Source organism: Acipenser ruthenus, chromosome 6 (genome assembly GCF_902713425.1).
Source record: "Acipenser ruthenus chromosome 6, fAciRut3.2 maternal haplotype, whole genome shotgun sequence".
NCBI classification, from domain to species: domain Eukaryota; kingdom Metazoa; phylum Chordata; class Actinopteri; order Acipenseriformes; family Acipenseridae; genus Acipenser; species Acipenser ruthenus.
Genome location: NC_081194.1, coordinates 45319761 through 45337590, shown reverse-complemented (window position 1 = coordinate 45337590; position 17830 = coordinate 45319761). Strand labels below are relative to the sequence as shown.

The 17830-nt window shown below is 40.0% G+C and overlaps 1 protein-coding gene across 3 annotated transcripts in view; it reads right to left on the bottom strand.

Moving 5' to 3' along the window:
- LOC117410466 (ERO1-like protein beta) overlaps positions 1-17830 on the bottom strand; it is a 53325-nt gene that overhangs the window by 12170 nt on the left and 23325 nt on the right. For 2 of the 3 annotated variants that reach the window (XM_059025428.1, XM_059025429.1), the window contains exons 5-10: positions 16761-16913; positions 11133-11215; positions 8985-9058; positions 8527-8647; positions 7532-7578; positions 3324-3335 (exon numbers count right to left, since the gene is read on the bottom strand). In XM_059025428.1, the coding sequence (XP_058881411.1) occupies positions 3324-3335; positions 7532-7578; positions 8527-8647; positions 8985-9058; positions 11133-11215; positions 16761-16913 (490 nt within the window). The remainder of the gene's footprint in view (positions 1-3323; positions 3336-7531; positions 7579-8526; positions 8648-8984; positions 9059-11132; positions 11216-16760; positions 16914-17830) is intronic. The other variant, XM_034921662.2, reaches the window with a different exon arrangement.

Genomic DNA, 17830 nt, shown 5'->3' with positions numbered 1-17830 from the left:
CGCCCATCATGTTCTCGTTATACTGTCCTTGGTAGCGGCGTTCAAAGTCCAGTATATCCTGGTGGAAGCGCTCGCCTTGCTCCTCCGAGTACACTCCCATGTTCTCCTTGAATTTATCAAGATGATCATCAAGGATATGGACTTTGAGGGACATCCTACAGCCCATTGTGCCATAGTTCTTCACCAGTCTCAACCAGCTCCACATAGTTTTCGGCCTTGTGAATGCCCAGGAAGCCCCGAACCACTGCAACAAAGCTGTTCCAAGCTGCTTTCTCCTTACTAGTGAGGTTCTTGGGAATTCACTGCACTCCAGGATCTTCTTTATCTGTGGTCCGACGAAGACACCGGCTTTGACCATTGCCTCAGACAGCTTAGGGAAGAAGTCTTGAAGGTACTTGAAGGCTGCCGACTCCTTATCTAGAGCTCTGACAAATTGTTTCATAAGGCCCAATTTGATGTGCAGTGGTGGCATCAGCACCTTCCGGGGGTCCACCAGTGGCTCCCACTTGACGTTGTTCCTCCCCACAGAGAACTCGGTCCGCTGTGGCCAGTCCCGCCTGTGGTAGTGCGCCTTGGTGTCCCTGCTGTCCCAAAGGCAAAGATAGCAGGGAAACTTGGTAAAACCGCCTTGGAGACCCATCAGGAATGCCACCATTTTTAAGTCTCCTATGACCTCCCAGCCGTACTCATCATACTTCAAGGCGTCTAGCAAGGTCTTGATGCTGTTGTAATCCTCTTTGAGGTGCACCGAGTGAGCCAGGGGAAGAGACGGGTACTTGTTACCATTATGGAGCAGCACGGCTTTGAGGCTCCTGGATGAGCTGTCAATGAAGAGGCACCACTCATTCTGGTTACAGGCGATTCCGATTGCCTCGAACAGACTGGTAACATTGTGGCAGAAGCAGAGCCCATCTTGACTGGTGAAGAAGCTGGAAAAAGGTTGGTGATGCTTCCTCTGATCTGCGACTTACACACTTTCATCCAACAAGTTCGACTGCTTGAGCCTAGACGTCAAAAGCTCGGCATTGGACTTGGTGAGACCAAGATCTCTAATCAAGTCGTTGAGGTCTTTTTGGTTGGGGTAGTATGGGTTTCTCTCCTCAGCTCCACCTCTGAAATTGTCATCTGGATCTACAACGTCTTCCTCTCTCTCTGACTTGCTGCTCTCTTCTAAAGACGGCTGCTCTCTCTCCGGAGGAGTGGGTACGGGGAGCTCATGACAGTGTGGCTCCGGGGCGATGGATGAAGGAAGGTCCGGATACGTGATAGCAGGTGCATTCTTGCCAGTCCGACGTTTGGAAGGGTCCACCATGCAGAAGTAGCAGTTGCTTGAGTGGTCAGTGGGTTCCCGCCAAATTCTTGGGATAGCGAACTTCATGGCTCTCTTTTCCCCTCTGTACCATCCTACAAAAATACATTTATTTCACCCATGACTAATGTGTAAGAGATTCTCGCAACATTTTTCATATATGATATATTTTTTCAATAACATTGAAAATTGTAAAACATTTTAAAATTAAAAACAATTTTAAAAATTTTAACAAATTTTATAACATAAAATTCCGAGCAACAATTGTCCACCTCACCTTCCAGAGTTTTTTTGCAGTGCTCGCAGGTGAAATGAGGTGCCCAGGGTTTGTCTTGATCCCCGACAAGCATGCCGAAATATGCCTTGTAGGCCTCACACATCTTAGCAGATGCTTCCACGGAGTACTTTTTCGCTCTTGTCTTGATAAACTGTCCGCAGACATAGCAAAATGCGTCTGCCGGATGCTTGCAGCCTCTTGATGCCATCTCAGAAAAATGCAGATATGTATCCACTTAGGCAGCTGGAACTAAACTGAACTGGTGGGCTTAAGGCCCCTGTATTTATGCTACTATTTATATTACTGGAAAGTTCTAGAAAGTTCTCGAAGTTACTCCAAGTTTACTCAGCACTGAATCTATCTGGAATGTTCTGGAAAATAGGTAAATTTCAAAAATATCACTGTCCTGGTCACAAAAGCAAAGTTTGTGGGGAATAGCCATTTTCTATACTTTTGAGGGATAAGCAATTAGGAAATAACACTTACTACCCAGGAACCAAAAAAAAAAAGAATTGTTACACGGTGTTATTTTCTCCCAATTTGGAATGGCCAATTATTTTTTACGGTCGGCTCACCACTATCATCCCTGTGCTGACTCGGGAGGGCGAAGATGAACACACGCTGTCCTCCGAAGCCGACTGCTTTTTTTTCACACTGCAGACTCACCATGCAGCCACCGAAAAGCTACAGCGTCGGAGGACAACGCAGCTCTTGGGCAGCTACAGGCAAGCCCGCAGGCGCCCGGCCAGACTACAGGGGTCGCTGGTGCGCGGTGAGCCGAGGACACCCTGACTGACCTAACCCTCCCTCCCCCCGAGCGACGCTCGGCCAATTGTGCGCCGCCCCTTGGGAGCTCCCGTCCTCGATCGGCAAAGGAATAGCCTGGATTCGAACTCGCGACTTGCAGGCTATAGAGCGCATCCTGCACTCACGTGGAACGCCTTTACTGGATGCGCCACTCGGGAGCCCCGGGTATGCAAACTTTTGATGACATCTATCTCTCTCCCCCTCTCTCTCTCTCTCTCACACACACAATCGAGTTTTATTTTGTAGTGGAGCTGCAAGTATAATTGCACACAGAACATACAGGAAAACTAAACAACTTTATTCCATTCTGTTTTACAAAGATAAACGATTGACTGTTACATCTAAACACACACTCATAAAACAAATAACTGGGAAGAAAAGTGTGCAAAAAAAGCATAATTCTGAAAAATCTAAAATATACAGTATATTACACCAAGAAGCCATATTTTTCTAATAGGTAAATCAGCTTGCCATCAGGCACCAGTTCTGCTTTGTTGCATTTGAATCACAGACAACTGCGCATGTGTTTATTCATATACAGTATGTGCCTGTTCAGCGAGTTTTCGGGTTTAACCCGAATGCAGAATAAAGCATTCCGGGGGGGTGGGGGGTGGGGAGGGGAATTGGGTAAAACCCTAAATTCAAGATGCCCTAATTATACTGTACCTTCAAATCAGTGAAGAATATCACCAGGCCATAGGAACAAGTCTTTCAATCAAACCACCAACATAAATGGCTCTACACAAGCTACCACAAAGGTTCAGAAATTCACTGTATTCCTAACAATATAAAAGCACCCATTTTACCCAAACTGCTTAATTGTACTTACTGCACTGTACAGTTTGGGGGACAGTTCAGTAAGAGGGTTCTACTGCACTAAGGCTTTGTCTTTAGATGTTATATAAATGTGAAAAAAAGTTATTTACTTACCATCATCGTCTCCTAAAGGAGAAAATGAGAAAAGAATTACAATTAAATAGAAAAAACACAAATTAACTCAGGACTTAACTCAGAAATATAAATCAATTTTTTTTTTTTTTAATTATTATTTTTTTTTTTTTTTAACAAAGTTAACCTTAAATACATTCCACAGTTACCCAAGGCTGAGCAAAAACTATGTGAATTGTGAAACCCATGGCAGGTTATTTAAAAGTGGTAATATGCACTACTACTGCTGTGCTTAGGCATAGTTAAAGATTAAAAAGTCAATCTTCATGCTTTGTTAGTCACCATGCTTATTACTTATAATAATACATTACATTTATAATAACTTATAAATGTAACACCACCGCAGTGCTACCTAACATGATCCTCCCATTTATTCCATAAAAGAAATGACCCTGCTGAATGTCAACATGGTTGGAGATTAAGGGGGTGATTTAAGTACAATGCTACCCTGTTATAACGCAGTTGTCGGGGTCCATAATTGGAGACCGCGTTTTTTGTGTTTCGCCTTATAATGAATATTGAAATTTTTGTTCCCAAAAACAGCCAAATTAATATTGTAGCGTACCGTGGAAAATGAAGGAAGGAGACGCACACAATTTGCAGGTTCTCGAATCCACGGTTTATTGGGACGATTATTCCTGGCCTGTCAGCCTGGGCCACACCAAAAACAACAAACAGTGTTGCACATTCACACAGCAGCTTGTCTGACTGAGCTGTCACCACTGTCGGCATTGATGTGGGCTTTCATGTCTCCACCTACACGGACGTCAATCAATCCTGGCTGAGGCAAGCATACCACTTCCCTGCTTACAGACACACACACACACACACACACACACACACACACAGGGTCCATAGACCAGTCATGTACAGAGAATGTGAGCGGAGCGGTGACAAAACTCCGCTCACCCCTCTTAACATCTTTCGCTCTTTCTTCCATTCTGCTCCACTGCTTGCGATTCCTGCTCCACTCCCCCACTCTAGACAAAATAGGCAAGCTCCACTCCGCTCACATGATAGTTAAAAAAATAAATAATAATAAATAAATAAATAAATAAATAAACAAACGAGCCAACATAGCGGTCCCAAGATTAACGCTGGGGTCTAGCTTATCCCTCAATTTAGCTATGAGTTCAAGGATGACCTGCGGATAACGCTTTAGCACCGCATTCTCTGGCATCCCAAACAAAGTGCCCCTGGGATTGAATATGCAGGGTTTTCTTCATCTTGCCCTTCTCCTCCAAATGTGTTCCTGCCTCTTCTCAACAAAAGCCAGGTGTAGCCGCATCAGGAAGTGTCCCACAGCAGCCACCCTGAAGCCAATGACAGGTCTCTGCAGGTGTGTGCTTTTATACAGCTCTTAGTTACTCGCTTTACAATGGTTTGCACCTTCTAAGAAGAGGTGTAAACTTTTTGGAGGGTCAGCAATTGCCTTACTGTAAGGCAAAATCCTTACATCACATTATAATGTTTGTGTCTGCTTAGTATCCAGATCCCGCCCAATTCCATGCTTTTTTTCTATATTTGAATACATTTCAAGATAATTTTAATGGATTAATGACGGCAAAGTGCTAAATTGATAGCGGGGCAGAATGCCAGGTGAACAGCATTCTTTACATACGCCGCATTTTTAGCGACCGGTAAAATCAGACTTTACAGCTGCTAAACACGGCAGCATTATGGGGGTTTTGCACCCGCAAATCACTTTGCGCGTATCCTAACAATCACTCCCTAAATATTTATTACAGTATTTTGTGCTTCACTGTGGTTACCAGTTTGCACAAAGATTAGAAATCTGTTCCGGTTAAATATAAAAACACAGCAGGGTCTGAAGAGAAAGCCTCTCCATCTGCATCCACTACATTATTTTATATATACAGACGTGCTCAAATTTGTTGGTACCCCTCCACAAAAAACGAAGAATGCACAATTTTCTCTGAAATAACTTGAAACTGACAAAAGTAATTGGCATCCACCATTGTTTATTCCATATTTAATAGAAATCAGACTTTGCTTTTGATTTTTTAGTCAACATAATATTGTAAATAATAAAACAAATGAAAATGGCATGGACAAAAATGATGGGAACGCTAACCTAATATTTTGTTGCACAACCTTTAGAGGCAATCACTGCAATCAAACGTTTTCTGTAGCTCTCAATGAGACTTCTGCAACAGGTAGTTTGGCCCACTCTTCCTGAGCAAACGGCTCCAGCTGTCTCAGGTTTGATGGGTGCCTTCTCCAGACTGCAAGTTTCAGCTCTTTCCATAGATGTTCGATAGGATTCAGATCAGGACTCATAGAAGGCCACTTCAGAATAGTCCAATGTTTTGTTCTTATCCATTCTTGGGTGCTTTTAGCTGTGTGTTTTGGGTCATTATCCTGTTGGAGGACCCATGACCTGCGACTGAGACAGAGCTTTCTGACACTGGGCAGTACATTTTGCTCCAGAATGCCTTGATAGTCTTGAGATTTCATTGTGCCCTGCACAGATTCAAGGCACCCTGTGCCAGGCGCAGCAAAGCAGCCCCAAAACATAACTCAGCCTCCTCCATGTTTCACTGTAGGTATGGTGTTCTTTTCTTTGAAAGCTTCATTTTTTTGTCTGTGAACATAGAGCTGATGTGACTTGCCAAAAAGCACCAGTTTTGACTCATCTGTCCAAAGGACATTCTCCCAGAAGGATTGTGGCTTGTCAATATGCATTTTAGCAAATTCTAGTCTGGCTTTTTTATGTTTTTCTTTCAAAAGTGGATTCCTCCGGGGTCTTCTTCCATGTAGCCCACTTTCGCTCAAAAAGCGACGGATGGTGCGATCAGAAACTGACGTACCTTCATCTTGGAGTTCAGCTTGTATCTCTTTGGCAGTTATCCTTGGTTCTTTTTCTACCATTCACACTATCCTTCTGTTCAATCTGGGGTCGATTTTCGTCTTGCGGCAGCGCCCAGGGAGGTTGGCTACAGTTCCATGGACCTTAAACTTCTTAATAATATTTGCAACTGTTGTCACAGGAACATCAAGCTGCTTGGAGATGGTCTTGTAGCCTTTACCTTTACCATGCTTGTCTATTATTTTCTTTCTGATCTCCTCAGACAACTCTCTCCTTTGCTTTCTCTGGTCCATGATCAGTGTGGTGCACACAATGATACCAAACAGCACAGTGACTACTTTTCTCCATTTAAATAGGCTGAAAGACTGATTACAAGATTGGAGACATGTGTGATACTAATTAAAGAAACTAATTAGTTTGAAATATCACTATAATCCAATTATTTATTATCTTTTCTAAGGGGTACCAAATGTGTCCAGGCCATTTTAGAATATCTTTGTAGAATAAGCAATAATTCATCTCTTTTCACAGCTTCTTTGCTTTATTCTATGACATACCAAAGGCATGCAAGTATACATGATAAAATAGCTTTTTATTTCATCACTTTTCAGGAGGAATGAAGCATTATTTCAATGAGCTGTAAGGGTACCAACAACTTTGAGCACGTCTGTATATATATATATATATATATATATATGTGTGTGTGTGTGTCACACACGTAATGAGATTGTGTTTATAACTGAAATACATTTCATTTTAGTACCGATTTTATTAGCTGTTCTGTTTGAAAAACACCAGCAAACAGGAAAAAAGAAAATAAGATTGTAGGTTTTATAGTCAAGTAATATAAAAAGCACTACAAACAGGAAGGTCAGCAATATTTATTTTATACTTTGTAACAAATTATTTAGGGCAGTGGGTTTTATAACCGTCTCCAGACTATGTAGAAAAAAGAATTGTTGATGATTCTATCGCCCATAAATATTTTATTGGAGGTATCCTGTTGGGCCCAAAGCACACAATTCTATAATGATTTGTGAACTTACCGCCCATACTAAAAAGACTATATGTGCATACATTTATTAAGTAAAGCCTTGTATTTAATACTATTTGGTTTCAAACTGCTACAAAAGCTGCATATGAAGCTGTAGATTTTTTTTTTTTATTCCCCGTAATGAACAGAATCACAGTGACATTACGAACATCATTTGGCAGGAAAGGAGGGATACAATTGTCTGCCAGCTCTGGGCACAGCATTCACAAGCAATTACCAACATGCTACTCTGTAGCAACACTATACCTTACCAGAGCTGGAGCCAAGACAGTACATACACACACAGCCGCTAATCAAGATATTCACCTCTGCTTGGTGCCAATGGATTTAAGGGGCGGTAAACAGATCTGGGTCTGAAAAGATAAAAACACATTAATTATAACACACTTAGCCAATTTAGGGCCCAATTATTTTTTAGCAGGAAAATAATAATAATAATAATAATACCACACCCTCAGTAGTGGAAAAATATTATGTTACAGTATTTCCTTCTGATATGTAGATACAATACTTGGTACTGTAGCATCATTCTGTTTAGCACACACTGGACAGGAATTGCAAAGGTCTTTATACCAAAATGCATTTGCTACATTCTTCTGCCTGTCAGTACTTTGTCAGTCACCTTCAAATGACAGGAAATTACATCAGGGCTACAATCTTTTGGCTAAAATAACTTTAATATAGACTTAACCTTAGTATATTTTGATATTTAAATGATTGCCAAGGAACATTTGTATTGAACAGGAATGGCAATACCACTCCCACTGCATAGCAGTTAGATCCATTCCTCTAATTTTACTATGGGTTTGATGAGACACACATGAGCTTGTTACCTATGCACTGCAGCTAACCAAGCTTGTATTAAAACCTGGAATGGGTGAACCTGTTATGCAATATGAGTCTTATTTCTATCCCTGTTGAAATTACATTATGACTGTTTGATACCATAGGTGTATGATACTCTCTGGCTGTACCGACACCCAGGTTTGAATTACCATAGACCAAACTTTAATGCAAAGTAATTCAAATTGTATCAGCTAACATATTCTAACCCCCTTACTTTTCATGGTCTAACTCCCAAAACAATTAACATGCAACTCATACTGGTAATTTAGGTCTCGAAAGTGTGCCTATTCTGTTTGTTACTTGTTATGCAACATGAACATTTAAAAATGTCTGTCACAAAAATTGATGCAAATTGAATACATTTGGCCAACTGTCCTTTATTTTCAATTCTTTATTTGTATCAATGATTCTTGTAGCCAATTAATTAATTAAAAAGATTCATTTGTTTATTTTACTTGAAGCAGTTTTCTTCGTAGATGCTGTTCCACACTCTCCATGCTGAAGGTCCTTTGTATCCAGTGTAGCGCTCTGGGTTAAAAAGCAGGTCCACATATTCTGCATCAGGTGATGTCTCGTCTGAGGAAGAGTTATTGCAATGTATAATCTTTTTGTTCACCAAACAAACCTAAGCAGCAGATGCTGCCAAGCTACTGAACCCTGGAGGCAATGGGATGCCTAGCCTGGCTGATTGCCTTGTCTCATCTGGTGCCTAATCAGTAGGGATCATTGTGGCGCAGCCAGCAAGCTCCTGATCACATGAACACCCCACACTCCAAGCGGTAGGGCCACTGTGGACATTACAATGATTCATGTTTTAATGAGACGCTGTGTATTTTAGCATGGCTAAAATTAGCTAATTCTAACAAGAACAATCTAAATATAATGGATACGAAAAAAAAATCAAAACACTTACCATCGAGTTCGCAAAAATGGTCCTTCGCATCATCATGCCTTGCCCACTCTACAAAAGCTTCTTTACTTTGGTTGCTAAAAGAACAAGACGTAAAAGTATGCAATAACAGGAGTGTTGTCTATTCAAAATTTGAACTAAATATCTATAAATCTTGTTCATTTCTTATCCCCTAAATCAGTGGTTTTCAACCTTTTCTTAAAACGGTACCCATTCTGTCTGGAGATTTCCCCACAAGTACCCATTTACAATTTTCACTGTACTGAATGGTACCACAGTCACAATAAAAAGCCCCTTTCACACTGGCAAGCCAACCCGGGCCCGACCCACGTTCTTGCTACACGGGTCACAATCCTGCGTACTGCGAAACCACGTACCACGGTCGACCCCAGCTCACCATGGGTCGGCAGGGACCCACCTCAGGATGTGGGTTGACACTCTTTGACCCGGGTCGAGCGAGACAAAATGCATGATGGGAGTTTGTAAGCAGACGAATTATCAAACAGCCACGTCTGCGTGAAGCTTTCACTTCCAAGCGACTTCTGTTTAGCCATATTTCTGTTGATCGAGACACATCATGAGCCAGGTTGCAGCAGGGATGAAGAAACATTTGCTCTAATCAACATTTGGGCTGATGATTCAATTCAGAGAAGCCTGGATGGAAGGGTCTGTAACACCTTGAAAGCCTGAACAGATGAAAGGGTGGTCATGTGCATGCTGCTGCTTCTGGGCATTGCGTACGTGCATTTACTTGCTTCTGTCACCCAGGTTGACCCTGCTTCTTCAAAAAGCAGTGTGAAATCATACACCGACCCCGGATCACGACCCGGGTAGAGCATGCCAGTGTGAAAGGAGCTAAGGGCAAAACTATACTAACTTTTGAGCTGCTAAACAAAACTAATATTTATGCAAAGTGTTTTTTCTTTCACTTTCATATTTATTTTTGTATTTCTGTACCTCCAGTTGAAAACCCCTGCTCTAAATGACTAATTCATAAGATACTGTATGTCATTAATTGTTTTCAATACTTCCTGAAAAAAACCTAAGCTGCAGTAAAGGTTCTGTAAATTACTTTGTACTCATAACCTTGTGAAGATAAATGCCAGCCTAATAACTCATAACCTTTCCCTTCCACTTAAAATGATTGAAGACACTACTATGTACTTTACCAGGGAACTCACGGTCATTAACTACGCAAGAGTGTACTCAGAAATAAAAAGTAAATGTTGGTTCTTTTGTCTACTGTCCAAAAACGTCAAAGTACTGAAAATGTGCAGTTCAAATAGTGACATTGCTGTTCATTAGTGCCACAACAGCTGTATTAAGAACATTAATCAAACAAATTAAACGAGAACTCTGAAAACAAATTCAGAAAAATAAAATGTATAGTCCCACTGAGGCACAATTTAATAGTAAGTCCTACAGCAGTTTAAGTTAGGACACAAGAACTTTTAACAGCTTAAACAGAAACGCCAATTTAATTCAAGGTCTTTGAATTTGTATGTTGTATAAATGAGAACCTGTTGAATTATTTACAGTTACACCACGCACCTGAGGCGCAGGCTGCATCAGTAAAACCCACACCTTCTCGTGCATTACTGCTTACATATTCTGCAGTGTATTCGCACTACCAAATTATACATTTCATAAAGCATGAATAATGATGATGTGTAGAAGTTGTAACAATTTAGAACTTAGGTTCATTGTCACCTGTGTTTACTTTGGGAGATCAATTTACAGAACATATGGTACAAAACATCACTGTAATTAAAGTTATGGCATAGTATAATTATGCTAGATTCAAGCGTAAGGTGATCTTTAAAGGCCAGTCAGTACCATGCTTATCATAAGAAACCCAGCCTTCTGCTGAAATATGGGTTTCAGCATAAACTTATTGGTAGAAATATAGGTCTCATCACTAGGTAACCTACTAAAAATTGTAGTCTCTACTATCACTACTACAGTTACCACCAATAATAATAAAAACAAAAGCAGGCTTAAAATAACAGACACAGATAGGGAATGATTTTTTCTGCAATCTGCTTAAGAAAACAGCATCAATATGTATAACCCTTATAAAATGTATAAAACACATTTGAGAGATCCTCTTTATTACAATACAATTTGTTACATACAGTACATATTTCTTACCTTAAAGTGCTATTTATAGCTCCAAGTTGATTAGCTTGCACACAGTCCTCGATTTCTGTTACAGTATTTGTATCCTGTGCATACTGTAAAATATGTAAGTGTTAAGGTGTTAAGTTAATGCAGAAATAAACAAACTGTTCTAATAACATACAATGCTGGCTGAACGCATGAACAGGGACAGACGCACATACAGATAGATTTCCATATATCCCCAGATTCAATATCTTGTGTTAAAGAATGTCTTTACCTTCCCTCAATAGGATTTCTTTAAATACATGTAGAAATGTAAATGTAACATATGGACAGATTATGATACTCTAAGGACGTTGTGCCCAAGTCGTGCCTCCAATCTAGATCATGTAAACTTGTGAAGTTCCAATAACAAACCATTCCATTCAGAATGTCATTTTCAAATGTTCATTACATTTGCATACTGTAGTGCTAAAACAGGTGTTTCCTTCTTTAGAACTGCTACCCTCATTGCACATGTATCCAAGATTTTTAAAAAAGGAACCTCTATTAATCAGAAATCACTTCTGTTCCATTATTTAATAGCAAACTAAGGGCCTCATTCACTAAACAGTGGTAACGTGTTTTGCACGCAGTAAGCCCCTTTACTGCTTGCTTTATACACCTGCTGTATTCACTAACCAGTGGCAGGCAACCTAGCACATGGAAAAAAATGTGTTTGAAAAAAGTACAGTGTCCGAGTCATTTAAATATAATGAATAATGTTAATGTGTGGAAATGTATGCAAATCACGTCACAAAATACCACAAGGGAGATATTTGATATGCAAACCATATTTACTTAAGGGCGCTAACTTTACTAGGTGCCTCAGCGTGTGTTAAAAGTACCGCTTATTGAAACCAGGCGGTGTCACAGAACCAGCAGAAGAGCTGCACAGGAGAGCGAGAACAAGAGTCAGGGAGAGAATATTTTGGACCAGGCAGACGTTACCAGGGCTGTGTGAGGAGGAGGTAATAATACAGACTGAGCACAGATCATACTAGCCTTATATGTAGGGCCCCGGAAAATTCACAATATCACGAATGTCACAGAAATCGTGTATTTGACTGCCTACCATGAAAAATATGCATTTTATTTTCCTTTCAGTATTTTCCATTACTCTTCACCTCCCCTGTTCACTTCAGCAGCGCTACAGTAGCTGTATACGGTCCGGCTCAATGCCATGCGTTTGGTTACTAGGGCAACAGGGTCAAACAAATGCCGGCTTCATGATTGGTGAATTCCTCATACTGTACAATTACGTATCCTTCGAGTCAGAGGCAGGAAGCTTAAAATGGTTGTTTAGATACTGTTGGTTTATTAGTTTGCAGTGTATGATTAACATTAAAAATGTAGACAGCTGACAAATCAAAAAAAGCTAAATTCGTTTCAACAGAAGATCGCGTTCAGAGCTACGAAAAGGGGAGTTGCATGCAGATGGTGGGAATCTGTTTTGCTCAACTTGTAACGTGTCTTTGGATCATCTGAGAAAAGGTACTATTGACATACATCTTGACAGCGCGGTACACAGAAACAAGAAAAACAAACTTGCAGTTCAGGCTAAACAATTATCGAGCAAGCAGGTCACAATCACAGGATTGTTTAAAAAGAGCACAGAAAGTGGAGCAACATGTTATGTCAACACGTTTGAATTAGTGGAAGCCTTTAGTGCAGCGAACATACCGATACAACGGCTGGTCAATGAAATATTACCAATTATTTTCAATGAAAAAAATCCTGAATTGTGGAGCCGTGCCTAACAGTGACACACTCAGACGAGAGTATCTGTATGCAGCATATGAAGAATATTTAAATGTAAAAATGAACGATTCTGAGTCTGCGACAAGAACACTGATGAGTTTATTTTGGGATTAAAAGCAGCAAAATAGTCAATGGGAATTTGTGACAGAAATACTATGAGTTTTGGTTGTAAATCTCCCTCCTGACCTGTGAGGGCGCTAAGCAGCGAAAGTAGAGTTCTTTGGACGGGCTGGCCTGACAGTTCTTTCCCCAGGCCGGGAAGTCTGTCAGTCTGGAAGAAGGAGAGACTCAGTTGCACGAACGTATTGACCTGGAAGGGAAACAACGTAGCAGCTGCAGATAGTAAAGACAGCTGCAGTCGTTTACCAAGGGGTCATGCGTGCTAGCATAAAAAGGGGATGGAGAATCGCAATCTACATCTTCGCTTTGGTTACGGAAACATAACCCAAAAGTACCTGTGCAGCATTTTATAAAATATTGTGAGTATTTATTTGTCTTATCTATAATTGTTACTTGTGTTTTATAGACAGCTAACACGTTCGCTAAGGGCCAGCATAAAAACCTGGAACAGCACTGCACTCTTGTCACTCATTAAACTGTATCACCCACCACGAGCACTACAGCACGCACCCAGGACTGGTGACCGTGTATGTATATTGTGGGAGAGATACCTGTGTTTATTGTTTGGGACTGCAACCTGTTATTATTTAACCCCATGCATTACACATTGCTGTGTATTGCCGGGGATCACTGTTTTGGTCACCAGATCTGGATTATAAAAATAAAATACTCCTTTTCCATACCGGATTACAATCCCTGTCTGTGTTATTCCTGCACTGCATCACCTCTGCACCTGTTCACAATCAACCACTTTGCCACAGAATTACACAGTCATTATAATTGATGTATCTCAACATAATTTTTAAAGGTTTACAAAACTCAAAAATGTTGCTGAATATGTCATTCAAGGTTGTTTTTAAAAAATCTGTTTTGTCTGCTTGTTGCTTTTTTTGCAGCCTATACAGTCCATTTTAAATGACTCTTGTTCCCAGCAAAAGTTTGTTTCATTTTTAAGGATTGTTTTAATAGCAACTCGTGTTACAATGTTCCAATGTACTCGTACATCCTCAGACAGTCTGGGATATATGAAGATTACGAGGCAGGTGTACATGCAACACTTTTGTCTATGTTAATATATTTATAGTCACTATGTACTTGTGATATTTAAGTAGGCTATGCTTAAAATATACAAAAGAAACTGTAAATGTCCAAAAAATAAATGTACAGAGTGAGAGTTGAGGTGCAGTCATAAACATAAGTAATCAAACGGCATCTAATGTTAAATATGTGACGTTTCGCCAAACACCTTTTGAAATGTAGATAGTGAACTACTAATAGACTGAGCGAGTGCTTTGCTGACTTTTGATTACTATAAAAAAATAAATCAGAGGGAGATCAAGTTGAACAAACAAATATTTATTTGATTTGCAGAGTTAAACATAAATGTTTCATTAACAATTACTTTCTCTGCTTTGACTGTCTCGCATGATGCTGCGATTTGGGACAAGACCCCCGCCCTTCTCCTACAGAGCACATTTATTTTGTCCTTAATGTTTAATTGAAGTTAATGTTCTCGCTGATTCAGCACCAAAAAGCCTTTCATAATTACCCACCACCACTTCTGCCAATACATTTAGCTCCTGGTCTGTAAACTTTAAATTCCTCACTCTGTCCTCCTTGGTTGCTGTCATTGTGACAAACTCAGAACCGTACTTACCTTTTCTTTCGAGTGCCATATATATATATATATATATATATATATATATATATATATACACAGACATGCTCAAATTTGTTGGTACCCCTACAGCTCATTGAAATAATGCTTCATTCCTCCTGAAAAGTGATGAAATTAAAAGCTATTTTATCATGTATACTTGCATGCCTTTGGTATGTCATAGAATAAAGCAAAGAAGCTGTGAAAAGAGATGAATTATTGTTTATTCTACAAAGATATTCTAAAATGGCCTGGACACATTTGTTGGTACCCCTTAGAAAAGATAAAATATAATTGGATCATAGTGATATTTCAAACTAATTAGTTTCTTTAATTAGTATCACACATGTCTCCAATCTTGTAATCAGTCATTCAGCCTATTTAAATGGAGAAAAGTAGTCACTGTGCTGTTTGGTATCATTGTGTGCACCACACTGAACATGGACCAGAGAAAGCAAAGGAGAGAGTTGTCTGAGGAGATCAGAAAGAAAATAATAGACAAGCATGGTAAAGGTAAAGGCTACAAGACCATCTCCAAGCAGCTTGATGTTCCTGTGACAACAGTTGCAAATATTATTAAGAAGTTTAAGGTCCATGGAACTGTAGCCAACCTCCCTGGGCACAGCCGCAAGAGGAAAATCGACCCCAGATTGAACAGAAGGATAGTGCGAATGGTAGAAAAAGAACCAAGGATAACTGCCAAAGAGATACAAGCTGAACTCCAAGGTGAAGGTACGTCAGTTTCTGATCGCACCATCCGTCGCTTTTTGAGCGAAAGTGGGCTCCATGGAAGAAGACCCAGGAGGACTCCACTTTTGAAAGAAAAACATAAAAAAGCCAGACTGGAATTTGCTAAAATGCATATTGACAAGCCACAATCCTTCCGGGAGAATGTCCTTTGGACAGATGAGTCAAAACTGGAGCTTTTTGGCAAGTCACATCAGCTCTATGTTCACAGATGAAAAAATGAAGCTTTCAAAGAAAAGAACACTATACCTACAGTGAAACATGGAAGAGGCTCGGTTATGTTTTGGGGCTGCTTTGCTGCGTCTGGCACAGGGTGCCTTGAATCTGTGCAGGGCACAATGAAATCTCAAGACTATCAAGGCATTCTGGAGCGAAACATACTGCCCAGTGTCAGAAAGCTCTGTCTCAGTCGCAGGTCATGGGTCCTCCAACAGGATAATGACCCAACAGGATAATGACCCAAAACACACAGCTAAAAGCACCCAAGAATGGACAAAACATTGGACTATTCTGAAGTGGCCTTCTATGAGTCCTGATCTGAATCATATCGAACATCTATGGAAAGAGCTGAAACTTGCAGTCTGGAGAAGGCACCCATCAAACCTGAGACAGCTGGAGCAGTTTGCTCAGGAAGAGTGGGCCAAACTACCTGTTAGCAGGTGCAGAAGTCTCATTGAGAGCTACAGAAAACGTTTGATTGCAGTGATTGCCTCTAAAGGTTGTGCAACAAAATATTAGGTTAGCGGTCCCATCATTTTTGTCCATGCCATTTTCATTTGTTTTATTATTTACAATATTATGTTGAATAAAAAATCAAAAGCAAAGTCTGATTTCTATTAAATATGGAATAAACAATGGTGGATGCCAATTACTTTTGTCAGTTTCAAGTTATTTCAGAGAAAATTGTGCATTCTTCGTTTTTTGTAAAGGGGTACCAACAAATTTGAGCACGTCTGTATATATATATATATATATATATATATATATATATATATATATATATAGACACACACACACACTATAAGACAGTGTGTGTAAACCCCATGCAAAATTCTTCATGTTGAATTCTCCGTGCTGAATTCAGCACGTTGTGACAACTTGCAAATTAATCATTTAGCGTGCTTTATTTGTGCATATAATTAGCTTAGTGAACAGAGCTACCGCTGGCTCATTTCTGCTCACTGCGTGGCTTCCCCCTGCCACATGGTAATTATGGTCATTTACCGCAGTTTAGTGAATGAGGCCCTAAACCTTTTTAGTGATTGAAACAGAAAGGGTATTCAAATCATTTATGATTTTATCAGGGAGTGGGCACATTTATAAAATGAAATTACCCTTGCACTGTCTTTCTCATTAAAGCTACTAGCACAGTGGGCGTTGGGGAGCCCAGGGTCTTCTGTGTCTGTCTCTCCTTTGGGGGCAACATCAGCCTTCTGGTTTCCTGTCCTTATGGATTGAAGGTCTCTATCTCCCATCAAACAGTATTCCTGAAAGTGTTCATTGCACAACAATAATGTATCGCATGCCAGTACACTCAGATTTGCTGTGACCAGTGCTCTGTCCATGTTAGCTGCTTGTTTTGTGCAAAGAAACAACTATTAAAAAAACAACCCAACTCATTTTGTGTTCCAACCGCAGAGGGATAATCTGGCCTCACGGAGGTCATGCAGAAAATTAGCTGGTAGAAAACCATAATTTATATAATTGGAATTGGAATATTTTTTTCAGGGCTTCCATACTGTAACCTTTGCACTGCGTGTTTTTTAACCATCATTTCTAACACATTGATGGTGAGGTAACAATAAGAAAGTATACAAGCCCATTCGTCTGGGTTTGTTTTAAGGATGCAACAGATTTTCCAAAACCAGAACCAAACCAAAACCAACATTTGTATAAAATTCCAAACTGAACGATAAGGAAAAAAAAATAAACCCAAACCGAAACCGATACCATATTTATTGTACAATGAAATAGCGTTGGCAGTTTCAGCACTAAGCTGGTGGCATTTTCAAGAGCTCATCACACACTTTGCTGCATGCAAACAGTACTTCATATTAACTTCCCTTGATAATTTTAATATGGCAACATAAATCAAAAACTACGAAAAGACTTATCTGATTGATTTTGGCAGGGCTCAGTAGAAATAACCACAGCTTTAATATTTAGTTTGGGTCTTCAGATGTCTAGGTCTGTTTTCTTTTCAGGTTTGTTGGTGAAAGGTGCTGGTTCTGGTGCTAGTACTAGCAAGCATATACAGACACTCAGCCTGCATACCTTAACTTAAAACTTTTGTTAAACTAGGGGCGAGTCTGAATATTCGAGGAATTAAGTATTCTAAATAAAATTACTACTCTAATATATTGATCAAGTTTAGAATACTCGTTCATTTCTGATCAGCCACTAC